At 39.0% G+C, this 15,945-nt stretch overlaps 1 protein-coding gene across 2 annotated transcripts; it reads left to right on the forward strand.

The window, feature by feature from the left end:
* Positions 1–2,555: 2,555 nt before the first annotated feature.
* On the forward strand, positions 2,556–15,665 carry LOC115121624 (annexin A3). 2 transcript variants are annotated; one of them, XM_065026881.1, is made up of 13 exons: positions 2,556–2,630; positions 3,295–3,342; positions 4,336–4,423; positions 5,395–5,492; positions 5,826–5,939; positions 6,037–6,127; positions 6,284–6,363; positions 6,465–6,521; positions 7,226–7,319; positions 7,397–7,492; positions 11,134–11,192; positions 11,358–11,480; positions 13,032–15,665. In XM_065026881.1, exons 2-13 carry the CDS (start codon positions 3,328–3,330, stop codon positions 13,089–13,091), a joined length of 975 nt encoding a protein of 324 aa, XP_064882953.1. In that variant the 5' UTR covers positions 2,556–2,630; positions 3,295–3,327; the 3' UTR covers positions 13,092–15,665. The 2 variants fall into 2 exon arrangements, with proteins under 2 accessions (XP_064882953.1, XP_029506596.2); XM_029650736.2 differs by lacking the exons at positions 2,556–2,630; positions 3,295–3,342; positions 4,336–4,423 and adding an exon at positions 4,734–4,753.
* Positions 15,666–15,945: the final 280 nt, after the last annotated feature.

The following is a 15,945-nucleotide window of genomic DNA, read 5'->3' on the forward strand; positions in this document are numbered from 1 at the left end:
GGTAACAGTGTTCTAGATTAATATACAGGGTAACAGAGTTCTAGATTAATATACAGGCTAACAGTGTTCTAGATTAATAAACAGCCTAACAGTGTTCTAGATTAATATACAGGGTAACAGTGTTCTAGATTAATAAACAGCCTAACAGTGTTCTAGATTAATAAACAGCCTAACAGTGTTCTAGATTAATATACAGGGTAACAGTGTTCTAGACTAATATACAGGGTAACAGTGTTCTAGATTAATATACAGGGTAACAGAGTTCTAGATTAATAAACAGCCTAACAGTGTTCTAGATTAATATACAGGGTAACAGTGTTCCAGATTAATATACAGGGTAACAGTGTTCTAGATTAATATACAGGGTAACAGAGTTCTAGATTAATAAACAGCCTAACAGTGTTCTAGATTAATATACAGGGTAACAGTGTTCTAGATTAATATACAGGGTAACAGTGTTGTAGATTAATATACAGGGTAACAGTGTTCTAGATTAATATACAGGGTAACAGTGTTCTAGATTAATAAACAGGCTAACAGAGTTCTAGATTAATAAACAGGGTAACAGTGTTGTAGATTAATATACAGGGTAACAGTGTTCTAGATTAATATACAGGGTAACAGAGTTCTAGATTAATAAACAGCCTAACAGTGTTCTAGATTAATAAACAGCCTAACAGTGTTCTAGATTAATATACAGGGTAACAGTGTTCTAGACTAATATACAGGGTAACAGTGTTCTAGATTAATATACAGGGTAACAGAGTTCTAGATTAATAAACAGCCTAACAGTGTTCTAGATTAATATACAGGGTAACAGTGTTCTAGATTAATATATAGGGTAACAGTGTTCTAGATTAATATACAGGGTAACAGAGTTCTAGATTAATAAACAGCCTAACAGTGTTCTAGATTAATATACAGGGTAACAGTGTTCTAGATTAATATACAGGGTAACAGTGTTGTAGATTAATATACAGGGTAACAGTGTTCTAGATTAATAAACAGCCTAACAGTGTTCTAGATTAATATACAGGGTAACAGTGTTCTAGATTAATATACAGGGTAACAGTGTTGTAGATTAATATACAGGGTAACAGTGTTCTAGATTAATATACAGGGTAACAGTGTTCTAGATTAATATACAGGGTAACAGTGTTCTAGATTAATATACAGGGTAACAGTGTTGTAGATTAATATACAGGCTAACAGTGTTCTAGATTAATATACAGGCTAACAGTGTTCTAGATTAATATACAGGGTAACAGTGTTGTAGATTAATATACAGGGTAACAGTGTTCTAGATTAATATACAGGGTAACAGTGTTCTAGATTAATAAACAGGCTAACAGAGTTCTAGATTAATATACAGGGTAACAGTGTTCTAGATTAATATACAGGGTAACAGTGTTCGAGATTAATAAACAGGCTAACAGTGTTCTAGACTAATATACAGGGTAACAGTGTTCTAGATTAATATACAGGGTAACAGTGTTCTAGATTAATATACAAGCTAACAGTGTTCGAGATTAATAAACAGCCTAACAGTGTTCTAGATTAATATACAGGGTAACAGTGTTCTAGATTAATATACAGGGTAACAGTGTTCTAGATTAATATACAGGGTAACAGAGTTCTAGATTAATAAACAGCCTAACAGTGTTCTAGATTAATATACAGGGTAACAGTGTTCTAGATTAATATACAGGGTAACAGTGTTCTAGATTAATATACAGGGTAACAGTGTTCTAGATTAATATACAGGGTAACAGTGTTCTAGATTAATATACAGGGTAACAGTGTTCTAGATTAATATACAGGGTAACAGTGTTGTAGATTAATATACAGGGTAACAGTGTTCTAGATTAATATACAGGGTAACAGTGTTGTAGATTAATATACAGGGTAACAGTGTTCTAGATTAATATACAGGGTAACAGTGTTGTAGATTAATATACAGGCTAACAGTGTTCTAGATTAATATACAGGCTAACAGTGTTCTAGATTAATATACAGGGTAACAGTGTTGTAGATTAATATACAGGGTAACAGTGTTCTAGATTAATATACAGGGTAACAGTGTTCTAGATTAATAAACAGGCTAACAGAGTTCTAGATTAATATACAGGGTAACAGTGTTCTAGATTAATATACAGGGTAACAGTGTTCGAGATTAATAAACAGGCTAACAGTGTTCTAGACTAATATACAGGGTAACAGTGTTCTAGATTAATATACAGGGTAACAGTGTTCTAGATTAATATACAAGCTAACAGTGTTCGAGATTAATAAACAGGCTAACAGTGTTCTAGACTAATATACAGGGTAACAGTGTTCTAGAATTGCACTTCTGACATGGTACCAATACTATTCAACATTTTAAATCAGCATTTTGATGATTCAATCCAAAGTGAATCAGCAGAGTCATACTTGATAGAGAAGAGCTGTAATCTATGGAATGTATCAAACGTGGGCCTGTTGAAAAGGTCATCTTTTGTTCTCCATGGGGGATGACATCATTTCCTCAATGGGAAGCACCGGGAGGCTACACCTCCGCTCAGGTAAAGGTGTGGTACTCCGTGGAAGATTTCTGCTGTTGACTATTGTGTTGAGTGGTAGCTAAACTTCAGGTAAGAATCACTGGAATACATTTATTTTTGCGAGGTTGTTTGGTCTTACGAATAGGACGTAGACGAATGCTGTATATTGACGTTCGTTAGAAGTGATTTTGCTCGCTGTTTTATGAAAATGTGATGTGATTGATCTTGCCTGTACTTTATACTGAGATCGACTCCACTGCTGAATACCGTTTTTGATCTCTGGTTCTTTTTTGACGTTGCTCTGATGAATTCAAATGTATTCTATTGTATTCTATTGTATTCTATTGTATTCTATTGTATTTTATTGTATTCTATTGTATTCTATTGTATTTTATTGTATTCTATTGTATTTTATTTTAGGTTATTCTATTGATTTTATTGTATTCTATTGTATTCTATTGTATTTTATTGTATTCTATTGTATTATTTTGTATTTTATTGTATTCTATTGATTTTATTGTATTCTATTGTATTTTATTGTATTCTATTGTATTCTTTTTGTATTCTATTGTATTCTATTGTATTCTATTGTATTTTATTGTATTTTATTGTATTCTATTGTATTCTATTGTATTCTATTGTATTTTTCCCCGTTAACTTTTGGTGTTTTAGACTACTGTGCTCTATCACTTTTTAAAACTGTAATATGGTGAGAGAAGTGGCCTATTTCGTAACAATGCCTTTATCTCACCAGATACAGACATCACTGGTCCACATCACCATTGAAATGGCAACTGTATGGGTAAGATCACTAGTGTGATGCATGCGTTGATAATAAAATAGGCGATTCATATGAATTACGTTTCGGATAACTTTTAAGATAACTTTGTATAAAGCATAAAACTAAAAAAAAATTCTACACAGAGCGGACAAAACATTAGGAACACCTGCTCTTTCCATGACGCAGACTGACCAGGTGAATCCAGGTGAAAGATATGGTCCCTTATTGATGTCACTTGTTCAATCCACTTCAATCAGTGTAGATGAAGGGGAGCAGACAGGTTAAAGGTTAAAGGTTTTTTTTAAGCCTTGAGACAATTGTGTATGTGTTGCCATTCAGAGGGCGTGTTGCCATTCAGAGGGTGTGTTGCCATTCAGAGGGTGTGTTGCCATTCAGAGGGTGTGTTGCCATTCAGAGGGTGTGTTGCCATTCAGAGGGTGAAAGGGCAAGACAAAATATTGAAGTGCCTTTGAACTGGGAAGTAGGTGCCAGACGCACAGGATTGAGTGTGTCAAAAAACTGCAACACTGCTGACTTTTTCCACGCGCAACAGTTACCTGTGTTTATGAAGAACGGTCCACCACCCAAAGGACATCCAGCCAACTGGACACAACTGTTGAGCATTGAGGTCAACATGGGCCAGTATCCCTGTGGAAGTTATTTTGACACTGAGGCTGTTCTGAGGGCAAAAAAGGGTTGCAACTCTAACATTAGAAAGGGGATCCTAATGTTTTCAACACTCTTGTGTGTATTTACAATGTACAAATAGATAGTAGTCGAGGGATAGGCCACCTCAGTTTTAATAGGCATAAAAAAACCTGAAGCGAACAATAGCACAAACCTGTGACTCACCGTCTGTGTGACTGTATCTCTGGACTATTGAATGACCTGGAAGGTCTCATGGACTCCCCAAACTAATGCAGAGTTTTACCAGTTCTCACGTTGATAGAAGTCGAATGTGACATTGTTTTCATTTGTGAAATTTGAATATAAACTGTTTTATTTTGTGTGCAGACCGGGGAGAGAGGGAGCATCAAGCCCAAGGCAGGTTTCAACGCAAAGGATGACGCTGTGGCTCTCAGAAAGGCCATGAAGGGACTAGGTAAAGAATACTGGCCCCTTCTAGAACAGTCTCAGAAAGGCCATGAAGGGACTAGGTAAAGAATACTGGCCCCTTCTAGAACAGTCTCAGAAAGGCCATGAAGGGACTAGGTAAAGAATACTGGCCCCTTCTAGAACAGTCTCAGAAAGGCCATGAAGGGACTAGGTAAAGAATACTGGCCCCTTCTAGAACAGTCTCAGAAAGGCCATGAAGGGACTAGGTAAAGAATACTGGCCCCTTCTAGAACAGTCTCAGAAAGGCCATGAAGGGACTAGGTAAAGAATACTGGCCCCTTCTAGAACAGTCTCAGAAAGGCCATGAAGGGACTAGGTAAAGAATACTGGCCCCTTCTAGAACATACCTGGGTTCAAATACTGGCCCCTTCTAGAACAGACCTGGGTTTAAATACTGGCCCCTTCTAGAATAGACCTGGATTCAAATACTGGTCCCTTCTAGAACAGACCTGGATTCAAATACTGGCCCCTTCTAGAACAGACCTGGGTTCAAATACTGGCCCCTTCTAGAACAGACCTGGGTTCAAATACTGGCCCCTTCTAGAACAGACCTGGGTTCAAATACTGGCCCCTTCTAGAACAGACCTGGGTTCAAATACTGGCCCCTTCTAGAACAGACCTGGATTCAAATACTGGCCTGTTTTAGATCTCTCAAATGCTGGCCTGTTTAGATTTCTCAAATACTGGCCTGTTTTAGATCTCTCAAATGCTGGCCTGTTTAGATTTCTCAAATACTGGCCTGTTTTAGATCTCTCAAATGCTGGCCTGTTTAGATTTCTCAAATGCTGGCCTGTTTAGATTTCTCAAATACTGGCCTGTTTTAGATCTCTCAAATGCTGGCCTGTTTAGATTTCTCAAATACTGGCCTGTTTTAGTACTTCTTAATTCTCCCTAATTCGTTGCGGTGTAGATCGGTTCTATTGTATAGCCAACCAGCCTTGTTGGATTTGTCTGCAGGTACAAATGAGAAGACCTTAATAGATGTTCTAACTCAGAGGAGTAGTGGTCAACGTCAGCTCATCTGTAAAGCTTACCAAGAAGAAGCCCCTGGCAAGGTAAGAACTCAACTCTTTCTACCAGGGTTACACCTCTCTCTCTCTCTCGTTCTCTCTCTATTTCTCTCTCTCTTGTTCTCTCTCTCTTTCTCTCTCTATTTCTCCCTCTCTCTCTTTCTCTCTCTCGTTCTCTCTCTATTTCTCCCTCTCTCTCGTTCTCCCTCTCGTTCTCTCTCTATTTCTTCCCCCCTCTCTCTATTTCTCTCTCTCTTTCTCTCTTTCTCTCTATTTCTCCCTCTCTCTGTCTCTCGCTCTGTATGTCTCTCTCTCTCTCTCTCTCTCTCTCTCTCTTTCTCTGTGTGTGTGATAACTTGTCTACCTATCTTCCTGTAGACTTTGGTGGAGGACTTAGAAGGGGACAACCATGGTCACTTTGAGGACCTGCTGGTCGCGCTGGTCACGCCCCCTGCCATCTATGACTGCCAGGAAGTCACCAATGCCATGAAGGTGAAGTTTTTCACGTTTTTATTGCCTTCCTAAACAAATAATTTCTTTATTTAACTTAATTTGTACTCAACACTAACACCAGACTAATGTGTTGCAGGGAGTTGGGACTAAAGACAGTGTCTTAATAGAAATCTTCGCCACAAGATCCAACAAACAAATTAAAGAGATTTCTGATTGCTATTTAAAACGTAAGAATTGATCAGTGTAATCATTGCTAGGCTCAGTTGTGTGTTTCAACCAATCAATTCAGTACCTGGACGGAGATGACATCATCAGATGATGCTAAGATGATTTGATAGTTGACATGGAGACAGGTTTACATTGCAACAGATTTTCTTTCATAGAAACTGAGAAGAAGTTGACCTTGGACCTGAAGAAGGAGACTTCTGGAGAATTTGCTAAAGCTATTCTCATTCTGGCCGAGGTATTGTGAGCCCAATCAAAACGTAGGATCTGTAGTTGCTGTTGTTGTCTATAAAATGGGCCTGTTATAAATCTCTCAATATGGTTTGTCTCTAAACTAAGGGCAAGCGGGATGAAAACACACAAGTGGATGCAGCCAAGGCCAAAGAGGATGCTAAGGTGCTGTGAGTTGATGTTTCTCAGGTGTTATGACACAGTTATTAGGTCGCAACATTTATAATGACATGTATAATAACATTTATAATAACATTTATAATACCATTAATAATACCATTTATAATGACATGTATAATTACATTTATAATAACATTAATAATACCATGTATAATAACATGTATAATAACATGTATAATAACATGTATAATAACATTTATAATAACATGTATAATGACATTTATAATAACATTTATAATGACATTTATAATACCATTTATAATACCATTTATAATAACATTTATAATACCATGTATGACATTTATAATAACATTTATAATAACATTTATAATGACATTTATAATAACATTTATAATACCATTTATAATGACATGAATAATAACATTTATAATAACAACATTTATAATACCATTTATAATGACATTTATAAGGACATTTCTAAAAATAATTTTTTAATTTATTTAACTAGGCAAGTCAGTTAAGAACAAATTCTTATTTTCAATGACGCCCTAGGAACAGTGGGTTAACTGCCTGTTCAGGGGCAGAACGACAGATTTGTACCTTGTCAGCTCGGGGGTTTGAACTTGCAACCTTCCGATTACTAGTCCAACGCTCTAACCACTAGGCTACCCTGCCGACATGTATAATAACATGTATAATAACATTTATTTCTTTATTCCCTCCGTCAGACTCTTTACAACGCGGGGGAGAAGAAGTGGGGGACAGACGAGTCCAAGTTCATCGACATCCTGTGTCAGAGAAGCATACCTCAACTCAGACAAAGTAAAGATATCTGACCTAATGCACAACATTGTTGTTGTTATCTTATGTCTGACCTGTGATGTCATGTTTTTGTGTAGCTCTGGTGGAATACAAGAACATCAGTGGGAAGAGTCTGCAGGAGAGCATCGAGGGAGAGATGTCTGGGGATCTAGAGGAGCTACTGGTGGCCATTGGTATTTTTGATTTTTTTTAAACCTTCATTTAACTAGGCAAGTCAGTTAAGAACACGTTCTTATTTTCAATGGCGGTCTAGGAACAGTGGGGTTAACTGCCTCGGTCAGGGGGCAGAACAACAGATTTGTACCTTGTCAGCTCGGGGATTCGAACTTGCAACCTTTAGGCTACCCTGCCGCCCCTCAATCACAGCTGTATTCTACTTGGTAAACTACTGCTCAATCACAGCTGTATTCTACTGGGGGCCATTGGTAAACTACTGCTCAATCACAGCTGTCTTCTACTGGGGGCCATTGGTTATCTACTGCTCAATCACAGCTGTATTCTACTGGGGGCCATTGGTAAACTACTGCTCAATCACAGCTGTATTCTACTGGGGGCCATTGGTAAATTACTGCTCAATCACAGCTGTATTCTACTGGGGGCCATTGGTAAACTACTGCTCAATTACAGCTGTATTCTACTGGGGGCCATTGGTAAACTACTGCTCAATCACAGCTGTATTCTACTGGGGGCCATTGGTAAACTACTGCTCAATCACAGCTGTATTCTACTGGGGGCCATTGGTAAACTACTGCTCAATCACAGCTGTATTCTACTGGGGGCCATTGGTAAACTACTGCTCAATCACAGCTGTATTCTACTGGGGGCCATTGGTAAACTACTGCTCAATCACAGCTGTGTTATTATGTGTTTTCTTTTATTCATTATTTTCTTTTGTTTAACCTTTATATAACTAGGCAAGTCAGTTAAGAACAAATTCTACAATGACGGCCTACCAAAAGGCATAAGGCCTACTGCGGGGACGGGGGACAGGGGATTAAAAATATGTATATACATAAAAATAGGACAAAACACACGTTATGACAAGAGAGACAACACAACACTACATGAAGAGAGACCCGAGACAACAACATAGCAAGACAGCAACACATGACAACACAGCATGGTAGCAACACAACATGAAAACAACATGGCAGCAACACAACATGGTAGCAGCACAAAACAGGGTACAAACATTATTGGGCACAGACAACAGCACAAAGGGCAAGAAGGTAGAGACAACAATACATCACACAAAGCAGCCACAACTGTCAGTAAGAGCGTTCATGATGAGTCTTTAAATGAAGAGATCGAGATAAAACTGTCCAGTTTGAGTGTTTGTTATAGCTCTTTCCAGACGCTAGCTGCAGCGAACTGAAAAGACGAGTGACCCAGGGATGTGTGTGCTTTGGGGACCTTTAACAGAATGTGACTGTCAGAACGGGTGTTGTATGTGGAGGATGAGGGCTGCAGTAGATATCTCAGATAGGGGGGAGTGAAGCTTAAGAGGGTTTTATAAATAAGCATCAACCAGTGGATCTTGCGAGGGGTATACAGAGATGACCAGTTTACAGAGGAGTATAGAGTGCAGTGTTGTGTCCTATAAGGAGCATTGGTGGCAAATCTGATGGCCGAATGCTAAAGAACATCTAGCCGCTCGAGAGCACCCTTACCTGCCGATCTATAAATGATGTCTACATAATTTAGCATTGGTAGGATGGTCATCTGAATCAGGGTTAGTTTGGCAGCTGGGATGAAAGAGGAGTGATTACAATAGAGGTAACCAAGTCTAGATTTAACTTTAGCCTGCAGCTTTGATACGTGCTGAGAGAAGGACAGTTTACCGTCTAGCCATACTCCCAAGTACTTGTATGAGGTGACTACCTTAAGCTCTAAACCCTCAGAAGTAGTGACCACACCTGTGGGGAGAGGGGCATTCTTCTTACCAAACCACATGACCTTTGTTTTGGAGGTGTTCAGAACAAGGTTAAGGGTAGAGAAAGCTTGTTGAAGACTAAGAAAGCTTTGTTGTAGAGCGTTTAACACAAAATCCAGGGAGGGGCCAGCTGAGTATAAGACTGTATCATCTGCATATAAATGGATGAGAGAGCTTCCTACTGCCTGAGCAACATTGCTGATGTACATTGAGAAGAGTGTGGGGCCCAGCATTGAGCCTTGGGGTACTCCCTTGGTGACAGACAGTGGCTGAGATAACAGATTTCCTGATTTTATACACTGCACTCTTTGAGAGAGGTAGTTAGCAAACCAGGCGAAAGACCCCTCAGAGACACCAATACTCCTTAGCCGGGACCTCAAGAATAGAATAGTATACTGTATTAAAAGATTTGGCCATGTCTATAAAAATAGCAGCACAACATTGCTTAGAATCAAGGGCAATGGTGAAATCATTGAAGACCTTTAAGGTTGCAGTGACACATCCATAACCTGAGCGGAAACCAGATTGCATACCAGAGAGAATGCTATAGACATCAAGAAAGCCTGTCTGTTGATTATTGACAAGTTTTGATAAACAGGGCAAAATAGAAATAGGCCTATAACAGTTCTTGTGCCATGCTTGTACTGATCATGTTTTAAAGTTAAGCAAAAAATTACAAGGACTATTTGCATAAATTGGACTACTACTTTTATCATCCCAAATAACCACCACCAGTAACCCTAACCCATATATAACCCTAACCCATATAGAACCCTAACCCATATATAACCCTAACACATATATAACCCTAACCAATATATAACCCTAACACATATATAACCCTAACCCATATATAACCCTTACCCATATATAACCCTAACCCATATATAACCCTTACCCATATATAACCCTAACCCATATATAACCCTTACCCATATATAACCCTTACCCATATATAACCCTAACCCATATAGAACCCTAACCCATATATAACCCTAACACATATATAACCCTAACCCATATATAACCCTTACCCATATATAACCCTAACCCATATATAACCCTAACCCATATATAACCCTTACCCATATATAACCCTAACCCATATATAACCCTAACCCATATATAACCCTTACCCATATATAACCCTTACCCATATATAACCCCAACCCATATAGAACCCTAACCCATATATAACCCTAACACATATATAACCCTAACACATATATAACCCTAACCCATATATAACCCTTACCCATATATAACCCTAACACATATATAACTCTAACCCTAACCCATATATAACCCTAACCCATATTTAACCCTAATCCTACCCCATATATAGGCCATATATAACCCTAGCCCTAACCCATATATAACCCTAACCCATATTTACCCCTAACCCATATATAACCCTAACCCTAACCCATATTTAACCCTAATCCTATCCCATATATAGCCCATATATAACCCTAGCCCTAACCCATATATAACCCTAACCCATATATAACCCTAACCCAAATAACCCTGACCCATATATAACCCTAACCCATATATAACCCTTACCCATATATAACCCTAACACATATATAACCCTAACCCATATATAACCCTAACCCAAATAACCCTGACCCATATATAACCCTAACCCATATATAACCCTAACCCATATACAACCCTTACCCATATATAACCCTAATCCTACCCCATATATAGCCCATATATAACCCTAGCCCTAACCCATATATAACCCTAACCCATATAGAACCCTAACCCTAACCCATATTTAACCCTAACCCATATATAACCTTAACCCTAACCCATATTTAACTCTAACCCTAACCCATATATAACCACCACCATGCTGCTTCCCTCCTCTAGTGAAATGTGTGAAGAATGTCCCAGCATACCTAGCTGAACGCCTGCATCAAGGCATGAAGGTACAGACAGTATATTTTTATGTTAAATACAATGAGCATATTGTTGTGTGATAGTCACTGTAAGTTAGGAAATAATTCCATGGTAGAGTTTCAGTGGTTATGTCACTGTCAGAATCTTACATTTATATGTTATTTACTTTATTTTTAATATGGTCACTGTCTCAGGGCGGAGGAACGGATGAGTGTACCCTGAACCGTATCATGGTCAGCCGGTCAGAGATAGACATGCTGGACATCAGAGCAGAGTTCAAGAAGCTTTATAGCTATTCTCTGCACTCTGCCATCGAGGTAAGACTACACCCCCTTACCCTCACCCTCACCCCCACGCTAGCCCTCACCCTAACCCTCAACCTCACCCTAACCCTCACACTAGCCCTCACCCTAACCCTCAACCTCACCCTAACCCTCACTCTAGCACTCTACCTAATCCTCACCCTAACCCCTACCCTAACCCTCACCCTTTGCCCTCGCCCTTACCCTTACCTTAACCCTAACCCTCACACTCACCCTCACCCTCACCCTAACCCCTACCCTAACCCTCACCCTCATCCTAACCCTCATCCTAACCCCTACCCTAAGCCAGATAGAGATAAGGTCTTTTCACACTACTGAGCCGAACCAAGTCAAGGCAAACCAAACTGTACTGAGCTGTCCTGGTTACGCATCCACCATAGATCCTGGAACCGTTCTAAAAATGGACAAACTAAAAAGGAAATCCCCAAGCCCGCACAGGTTGGTACGGATTGGCTTAGCACGAGACTGTGAAAAGGCCATTATATAACTTATTGGTACCATGGTCAGAGTTGGAGTTCAAATTTCAATTGAGCTTGTCCTCAACTCTGCTACCTTTCAAGTATCTACAGTATTTCTCCTGTGAGGTCCATTGCATCTCAGTGCTTGAGGCGTCAATACAGACACCTCGGTTCAAATCCAGGCTGTATCACAACCGGCCGTGATTTGGAGACCCATAATGCGGCGCACAATTGGCCCAGCGTCGTCCGGGTTTGGCCGGTGTAGGCCGTCATTGTAAATAATAATTTGTTTCTTAACTGACTTGCCCAGTTAACTTCTTACGGATGACTGTTCCTGTACAGGAACCAAATCAGCGGAAATTTCAGAGCACCACCTATAGTTTTCGATAAAACTCTAACTTTCATTAAAACACACACGCAAGATACTCAATTAAAGCTACACTCGTTGTGAATCTAGCCAACATGTCAGATTTGTAAAATGCTTTTCGGCGAAAGTATGAGAAGCTATTATCTGATAGCATGCATCCCCCGAAATACCTGAACGAGACCTAAACAAAAGATTTAGCGGTAGCCCGCTAAATCTACTTGCTACAACTGTGATATGTTGTTGTCTCACCTAGCTGTCTTAAAGGGATACTTTGGGATTTTGACAATGAAGCCCTGCTAGCAGATACCCATAGACTTCCAGTCATTGCGCTAACGCTAGTTAGCATTGGCTCGTGACACTACCTCCATCTTCCTTCATTACTGGACACAGAGACATACAAATGGTATCCCACGAGTTCATCTGACTTTGGGGAAGTAGATAAAAGGGCCCCATTGCCAAAATCCTAAAGTATCCCTTTAAGATGAATGAATACACTAATTGTAAGTCCCTCTGGATAAGAGCATCGGCTAAATGTCTATAATTCATGTAAAAATATGTACACACCTTTTCCTGTCATAGATTACAACGTATTCCTTACTACACATGAACTATTTTCTCTATATATATATATATATATTTGTTTGGAGCCGAGTTAGGTTTTGTGTGCTTGTCCTCACTGGTGTGTGACAGAACGGTTGTGTTGTGTTCTTCTGTCTGTAGTCGGATACATCTGACTTCTATGGGGACTGTCTCAAGAAGATCTGTGGAGGGGACGATTAACAATGTAACACTATGGAGGGGACGACTAAGACAGTAACACAACACTGCAGCCAGAAGATGCCTGTGTATCATACTGGTGCTACTACTGCTACTACTACTACTAATTCTACTACTATTACCCACTAATATTACTAATACTACTACTACTACTACCCACTAATATTACTACTACTACTACTACTACCCACTAATATTACTACTACTACTACTACCCACTAATATTACTAATACTACTACTACTACTACCCACTAATATTACTACTACTATTACTACTACCCACTAATATTACTACTACTACTACTACTACCCACTAATATTACTAATACTACTACTACTACCCACTAATATTACTAATACTATTACTACTACCCACTAATATTACTACTACTACTACTACTACTACCCACTACTACTACTACTACTACTACTACTACTATTACTACTACTACTACTACTACTACTACTACCCACTAATATTACTAATACTACTACTACTACTACCCACTAATATTACTAATACTATTACTACTACCCACTAATATTACTAATACTATTACTACTACTACCCACTAATATTACTACTACTACTACTACCCACTAATATTACTACTACTATTACTACTACCCACTAATATTACTACTACTACTACTACTACCCACTAATATTACTACTACTACTACTACTACCCACTAATATTACTAATACTATTACTACTACCCACTAATATTACTACTACTACTACTACTACCCACTAATATTACTACTACTACTACTACTACCCACTAATATTACTACTACTACTACTACTACCCACTAATATTACTAATACTACTACTACTACCCACTAATATTACTAATACTATTACTACTACCCACTAATATTATTACTACTACTACTACTACTACCCACTACTACTACTACTACTACTACTACTACTATTACTACTACTACTACTACTACTACTACCACTACTACTACTACCACTACTACTGCTACTACCATCACTTTTACTGAGCTACCTTCCTCTCAGTTTACCATTGCAATATACAGTACTGGATCGTGTTCATTAGCCACCTGATCTGAATATATATACTGAAAAAGGGAGGGACTAGATGGACCAATAAGAAACACTCATTGTCATTTTCTGTTGCAATGCCCTAATGAACATGACCCTACTCTCTTCCTACCAAATCTACTCATCTTATAGACTTTTCAATTAATATTTTAGATTAGCTGTTGGTAGTAGGGAATCATTGTAAATCAGTGCTGTGTTTGATTTTGCGTGACGGCAGTTCTGTTCTGTTTTTATCTCTCTAGTCTGATAGCCACAAGTCTGATAGCCACACGTCTGATAGCCACACGTCTGATAGCCACAAGTCTGATAGCCACACGTCTGATAGCCACACGTCTGATAGCCACACGTCTGATAGCCACACGTCTGATAGCCACAAGTCTGATAGCCACACGTCTGATAGCCACACGTCTGATAGCCACACGTCTGATAGCCACAAGTCTGATAGCCACAAGTCTGATAGCCACACGTCTGATAGCCACACGTCTGATAGCCACACGTCTGATAGCCACACGTCTGATAGCTACAAGTCTGATAGCCACAAGTCTGATAGCCACACGTCTGATAGCTACACGTCTGATAGCCGCGGGGAAGTCTGATAGCCATGGAGAATATGAAAACCTCTGTGGGGGAGATGATGAATGACACAAATCCAACACCACTTGTCTCTCTATGTTTCCTTGTATTTGATTCAGCAAACGATGTACTGCATGTGTGCAATCAAACTTCCCCGTGGCTATCAAACTTCCCCGTGGCTATCAAACTTCCCCGTGGCAATCAAACTTCCCCGTGGCTATCAAACTTCCCCGTGGCTATCAAACTTCCCCGTGGCTATCAAACTTCCCCGTGCTGTACCTGCATTTTATGACATGATTCTAATTTATATAAATAAAAACATCTCATTAAGAAGGAGATACTGTACTAAATACCAGAATTTTTCCAACACGTTACGGAATGTTCTAGAATGTTCTTTAAAGACACAGAGATCTGTGGTAAGTGATATGTGCTGTATGTAATTTACACTCACCACTAGAGGTCCCCATTGATTCACACAGAAGCAGGAGATGCCATGTGAGTGAAGCATAGGGTCTCTGATATAAAGGCACGGTAGAGTTTATAGATGAAGCATAGGGTCTCTGATATAAAGGCACGGTAGAGTTTATAGATGAAGCATAGGGTCTCTGATATAAAGGCACGGTAGAGTTTATAGATGAAGCATAGGGTCTCTGATATAAAGGCACGGTAGAGTTTATAGATGAAGCTTACAGCCAAAAGCTGCCATATGTCAAAACGATTTATTCAAGTAAATACAGTCATTTATTTTTCAAACTTGGCATTTAATGACTCTTTCATCTTCAATGACTGTGAAACTATAGAATGAATGTTTGATGGGAACGGTATCCTTCTCGTCCTTCTTTCAAGTTGATGTCCAGCACTGTGTGACTCTTGGCTATGTTTTGTCATTTTTCATTGTCATTTTGTTAAATTTTCCCACACGCTATATGACTATGAATGTTTTTGATGGCTGAACTATCTGTGACGTTCAGGGAAACTGAATGCGTTATTAGTTTGCCCTCAGTTGACAGCCGTTCACATTTCAACATCATCAACTAACTGGGTTTAAATAGCGTTGGTTTTCTTTCGAATACTTCAGTTGCATTTGATGAAGCTTTACCTATCTCAATAGAAGTCATGGAATTAGTCCCCAAAAGTGCAAACTCCACCCATCTGGATCCAGACAGGTCCAGTCAAACAAAAGTACTTGAGTGGAAACAGAAA

Source organism: Oncorhynchus nerka, linkage group LG13 (assembly GCF_034236695.1).
Source record: "Oncorhynchus nerka isolate Pitt River linkage group LG13, Oner_Uvic_2.0, whole genome shotgun sequence".
NCBI lineage: Eukaryota > Metazoa > Chordata > Actinopteri > Salmoniformes > Salmonidae > Oncorhynchus > Oncorhynchus nerka.

Coding starts and splice junctions, on each gene's coding strand:
- LOC115121624 (XM_065026881.1), top strand. Junction 7,493..11,133: donor GGAGCTACTGGTGGCCATTG/GTATTTTTGATT, acceptor TCCCTCCTCTAG/TGAAATGTGTGAAGAATGTC. Junction 11,193..11,357: donor GCCTGCATCAAGGCATGAAG/GTACAGACAGTA, acceptor TCACTGTCTCAG/GGCGGAGGAACGGATGAGTG.